This window comes from Etheostoma cragini, chromosome 8 (genome assembly GCF_013103735.1).
Source record: "Etheostoma cragini isolate CJK2018 chromosome 8, CSU_Ecrag_1.0, whole genome shotgun sequence".
NCBI classification, from domain to species: Eukaryota; Metazoa; Chordata; class Actinopteri; order Perciformes; family Percidae; genus Etheostoma; species Etheostoma cragini.
In genome coordinates, this window is record NC_048414.1 from 26,734,864 (window position 1) to 26,740,697 (window position 5,834).

Here is a 5,834-nt window from a genome sequence, read left to right on the forward strand (position 1 = left end):
GCACGTCCTAAGGTCTATATATAAAAAGGAAACTTCAGATACAGTATCAGGGGACCACTAAGGTCTATATAAAAGCATCCAAAGAGCACCATGTCAGGGGACCTTTAAGGTATTCTCCACAGATATCCAACCAACTGCCAGACACTAGCTGGACCAGAGGTAATAGTTAGTCAACACTTGTACTCTGGATGTCCTCTGATTGGGGGTTTACAGGGACTGCATTGTTATCTTTTAGCCCAAATGTTACCATGTTAAGAAACACCCCTGATAGCATGCCTTCACCCTTCCTCAGCCCTGAGCTGCATACAAAGTGCTGCGGCCAGGCAGCCAACCTATTAACTAGTCAGCAAAAACAAACATCTTATACAGCGACACACCTTACAGTGCAAGTCGAAACCTTTTCGGCTATGCAAAAGAACCTGATGTTCCCCCGTTTTGGAAAGACATCTGATCCCACTGTGTTCCACTGTTAAGCAGTGATATTGAGTCTTACCCATGTGCATGAAAATGTGTTATTATAAAGGTAAAGAAACACATCTTGGACTGTGATTTCACAACCTCTACTTTACTTACAGGCAAATATGACACACGTTCTGACCAGACGACCCAGTGCCTTTATGTTTGCATGGCAAATGCATTATGCAAGGTAACACATCTAAGTTCTTCAACAGCAAACTGGGATTGTCACACTGATGTCATAGGTCAATCCTGTTCATCATGGCCTTGATGTTGGCTGTATAGCATGGTTGCCTAAGACAGGTGCATGTCATGTAGAGATGTTCGTCTCCAATATTGCCTAAAACGCTAGTATCGGTGAGTCCTGCAGTTTTTTGCACGGATCCAATACCACGTAACAAAGCCCTAAAGAAAATCTACGTTAAAAGTAGTTTATTTGTGTTCTTTTTACATTATAACTGACTGGCAAACTGGATAATAAAAGAAAGTTCACATTGTTTGTGTTTGTTCACGTTTCACAAAAAGTTTAACCTGACCCAGACCTACAACAAAGATAGAAATCATATCACAGTCATACAGGGAGAGTAGCATTCAGCTGTTAAAATATAATACAATATATGACACACTCTTATTGGATCAGTACTCGGTATTGAATGATACGCAAGTTCAGGTATCGGAATCGGTAAGCACACAATGGCCTCAAGCCGATGACTCAATTCATCTCAAGCCTAAAACAAAGTGACAAATCAACATTATAGACGTCTGTTAGGTGTCTTCCGCATCATCAAGTTAAAGAAAATACAAAAATGTGCTAACATATAAAGCTCCTGTGCTGTGCATCTCACCTTTGTATATATTGTGTTTTAGTTAAATTATTCAAAGCAATTAACCAACATCTGCGTATTACAATGTGTATTTCATTTGCCAAGGTATATTCTCTCAAGTATGAGAGCTCTACTATACTCTATAAATGAGCCGCTGTTGTGTCCCAAAGGTTGCACAAACATTAGTAGGCTAACGTTAAGTTAGCATGACTGCTAACAGGTCCTGTGAAAGCGGCCAGCGCACCTTGCACTGGAAATAAATTAAAAACCGGGCATATAGCCGCGTTAGCAAGACTGACAGACTGCTAACGTTAGCCCTCTTGCTGTGTTAATCATTCCTATAAATAGGTTCCCTGTACAGCAAACTGGCGTCTACAGAGATATTCTCACAACCTAATCTGGGCGCTGCCACCGTTGGCAAGATAGCTGCAGGCCATAGAGATGCCCAAAAATACCGCCTGGCCCTGGGTCACTGTGGGCTGGTTCACCGTTGCTGGATGAGACCGTTGCCAGCTTTGCTATCAAGCTAGCATCGCAGAGCTAAGCTAAGCTAAGCAAAATGCTACCCGCTTGTGGCTGTATTAATGTGTCAAAGTGGTGTCAGTATTCAACACGACAGTGCACCTGTCTAATGCGGACTGTGCTGGTGTCAACTACTGGGGGGTGAATTTGCAGCCAGCATCAGAAAGACTGCGCAGTTGACCTGACAGAGGAGAGAGTAAGCTGGCTAGGCACGTTAGCTAGCTGTCTGTAAGTTACTCACCCCATTAACCAGTCCATGGTGCCGTTTGTAGCTAGCTTAGCTAACGTTAGCTGGCAGGGGATGAATCCACCAGGAGCTGGAGGCGACCCCCTAGTTTATCCAGCCACCACCCTCGCTGCCCTGGCTGCCTGGTCCCCGAGTCCTGTCGCTGTCCCCGGGGCCCGTCCCAGCTGCTGGATCCTAGCCGGTCAAATACAAACTTTGAGCGTTTGTCCTTATTTTGATCCTCAGCTGGCTCGGATCATGAAGAGGCAGTAACACAGTCAGATCTTAGCTGGTAGCGGGAGTGCAGGCATTGAGTGACTTTGACCTACGAAGGCGAGCGGAGGAGAGCAGGGCAGCGGTGTGGTCTGCCCCGGACTCGCGGTGTCCAGTGTGCAGTGGCGCCGAGTGAGGCTTGTCTGTTGGGATGCCGCTGGTCAACTCGGTAACCTCTGTCATGAAGCCTTGTATGGCTACTGTGCTAGCTGACAGACCGAACCTCCACTGGAGCTGCTGCTTTCTGAGCGAAGTCTAAAATCGGAGTCCGGAAGTAAACACAGACCCGACCCACTCTGTCTCTCAGTGCGTAAAATGCGTGTCACGCAAGGCTGTATGATGTATGCAATGTGAGCATGTTAAAAAAAAGGTAATGTTCGTTTGTTTGGGCTGCCCACGGATTTGCAGACATCGACTATTTAAGAGTTACATTTTAATGGGAAGATGGCCAAATTTGTTCAATTCTTATAACACGTTATTCTGGGGCAGTGTTTCCCAACCTCTGGCTCGGAAACCCTCAAGGGACCCAATACATTGGCTTCAAACTTACTTTCTAAGAGGACAAGCATTCCCAGTATGATGAATTGTCTCATGGACCTAGAAATAAAGACGTTAGTGCTGTCAATCTGACCAAGCTTGACCAACAAGACAATGCAGGCAAATGATCTGGGGCCACAGACCCCGGGGGGCCACAAATGTCAGTGGGTTCTGGTAATTTGATCAACAGCAAATGTGTTAGAAAATTTGCCCCACAGAAGTGCAATCTACCAAAGGCAGGTCCTGCAGGAAAAACTACAATAATGAGTTTAAATATTTTAATTTGTAAAGTTATAATCAGTCCAAGAATTACCACAAACTACATACCGAAAGCTTGGGGTCAGATAGTATTACTCCAGCTTCTTACGTAGTCTACTGAGGTCTAAGTGTCTGTGGGCATAATTAAGCTGTCACTTACAGTCTGCTTCAATCTTCACTGTTCTTGTGAGAATCTGAGACAACATGATGCACAAAGCTTTTTTTGTTGCATCAGGTCCCACAAGTTTATCAGTCCATGTCTTTGCCTTTAGTGAGCCTCTTGTGGTTTTCATAAGGGTAACATATGGAATAAAACCCAGAGAAATGTCATTGGAGGCCATACATTTCACTAAGAAAGCCTTTATGTGCACTGACCCTTCACTGTAAATCTGTGCAGCCAGGGCAGTTACAGTAATCACCGTGATGTATCACTGACTAAACTACTATATACTATCAGCCACACTGCTCTGCTTGTTCTTAGACACTGACTGTCCAGAGGCAGAAGAGACTGTTTAATGTCCTCACCCACTTGAGAGGTTTTAGTTAACTGATTGCAATGATGCAAAACAACGCACCGGATCCTCAATCTCAGCAATGGGCAATTTTTTCTTGATAAATTACTTAAAGGTCCCATGGCTGTTAGGTTGGGCAAGAAGACATTTGATCAGCTATATTTCAGTAATCCAAAGAGCTGACACATGTCCTCCCTTACTGATCCGGCTGTTTGTAATGCCACTAATTATCAGCCACTCAACATTCTTATAAAACAAGTAATTAATTGATCAAGATAAGTTGATTTTCAATAATTTGAAAACTGATTCATCCTTTAAAGGTCCCATGACATGGTGCACTTTGGAATTTAGCGGTATGCACCCACGCTTCGGACAGCCCTTTTTAATCAAAAAGTAAAGGAAGTAAGTGTGACTTTTATAGTTGTTTAGTTTTCAAAAACAATTAAAAAAGCTGGTTATGTCTATTTTAATGTTTCTGCACAAGTTGAGGAGGCTGAGGTTCGGATTGGATGGCTAGCTCCCTTCTTTAACTGTCTATGCTAGCTTCAAGTAATCTGAAAGTGTGGAAATTATTTCAATTGAAGGACAATGTTACAGTCGTTGTGTGCATGGACGGTATCTGAATCATCTGCAAACAGGAGTTGAAGGAGAGCTCAGATCCACAACACCTAGCACATCTTTGTCTCTGCCCCCCCCCCCCAGGCATTGCAAGCTAGCGCGACCTGTGCAGGTGCTAATGGCACTGACTCGCGTGTGGATGATAGCCTGTAGATCGGTCTCCAGTGTCCAAATACGGAGATGGTGGTGCAAAGTTCTCCTGGAAAACTTTCCTATGATGTAAGTGTCTATAAAATTATCAAGGCGTCACATTATATTTTAACATCAACTGTCTCAATGATAATTATATTACACGTGTTGTATAATGCATTGATATCATTGACTCACATAGCTCTAAAGAGGAGATGGCCAAAAACAGGAAAAGATGACGTGAACATCAATATTTCATTAACATTTTTACTGTTTGCCTGCTAGTTTGTTGTTCAATATGTGTTGTTAAATAAAAAATAAAAAACAGTATGATGGAAAAGGAAAGGATGACTTTCTAATTACCTTTCAATACCACCAGGAGCAGACTCAATAGACTGATCAGGAGAGTGAGCCCTGTCCTGGACTGTCCTCTGGACCCCATAGAGGAAGTGTGGGAGAGAAGGATGTTAGCTAAGATGTCAGCCATCATGGACAACACCTCTCACCCCCTACACGACACTGTGGGGTCCCTGAGCAGCTCCTTCAGCAGCAGACCCCCCCCCCCCCCCCCCCCCCCCCCCCCCGTGTAAGAAGGAGAGGTACCGCAGGTCCTTCATCCCGGCCGCTGTCAGACTCTACAACACCTGCACTACCTGATAGTGTTGTAGTTTCTGTTCGTGGTTTTTTAATTTACTCAACACACTCGCTGTATATCTTTATTATCTGTATTTATATTTTTTCCATTACAAGTACTCACTTTTTCAATATTATTTATGGTCACAGGTAAATATAATTTATATTATGTCCACCTACTTTTGCTTAAATAATTCAATTACATATTCAGTTTAATGCAATATTGATTCTTGTACTATGGCAAGCGCACTTTACAGTTGATCAGGTATATGACGATCATCTGGTAAAAATGACTCAGAAAATAACGAGGGACCCGGGTCACCCCCTTCATGGTAATCCCGCTGTAGGATGAATAAAGTATCTAATCTAATTATTGTTGTTGTTATTATGGTTGTATATATGTTATTAAACTTATTTTCATAATTATTGGTGTTATTATATATATATATATATATTTATAGTATATATATAAATATATACATATTATATACATTATATAATATATATGATATATATTATAGTCTCATGACGTTTGATTTTGATAACATTAAGAAAGTATCAGGTTGCAATTGATTATGATAAATACACATTCAAATATTCTACTTTTTATCATTTAATGCATTATTGAAGTATTTAATGTTTTGTGAAATGTGTCAATATTGTATTTCATAATTAGTAAAACCAAAGATTAAGTTAATTATGTTTAAATCGCTACATTTCGCCACATCCATTAAGGTTTCTAGACCCACATTGTATTAAATGAGTTAAGTAGTGGACGGTTGGAGACTGGGCGGAGTTAAACGTTTGACCCCGCCCCTCAACGTTTAACCCCGCCCCTCAATGTGT

The 5,834-nt window shown here is 42.0% G+C and overlaps 1 protein-coding gene across 1 annotated transcript in view; it reads right to left on the bottom strand.

Moving 5' to 3' along the window:
• The window catches only part of mob2a (MOB kinase activator 2a), a 71,116-nt gene extending 68,540 nt beyond the window's left edge, over positions 1-2,576 (bottom strand). The window contains exon 1 of the mRNA XM_034879444.1: positions 2,044-2,576. Coding sequence (XP_034735335.1) covers positions 2,044-2,060 — 17 coding nt within the window. The 5' untranslated portion in view covers positions 2,061-2,576. The remainder of the gene's footprint in view (positions 1-2,043) is intronic.
• Between the last annotated feature and the right edge of the window lie 3,258 nt (positions 2,577-5,834).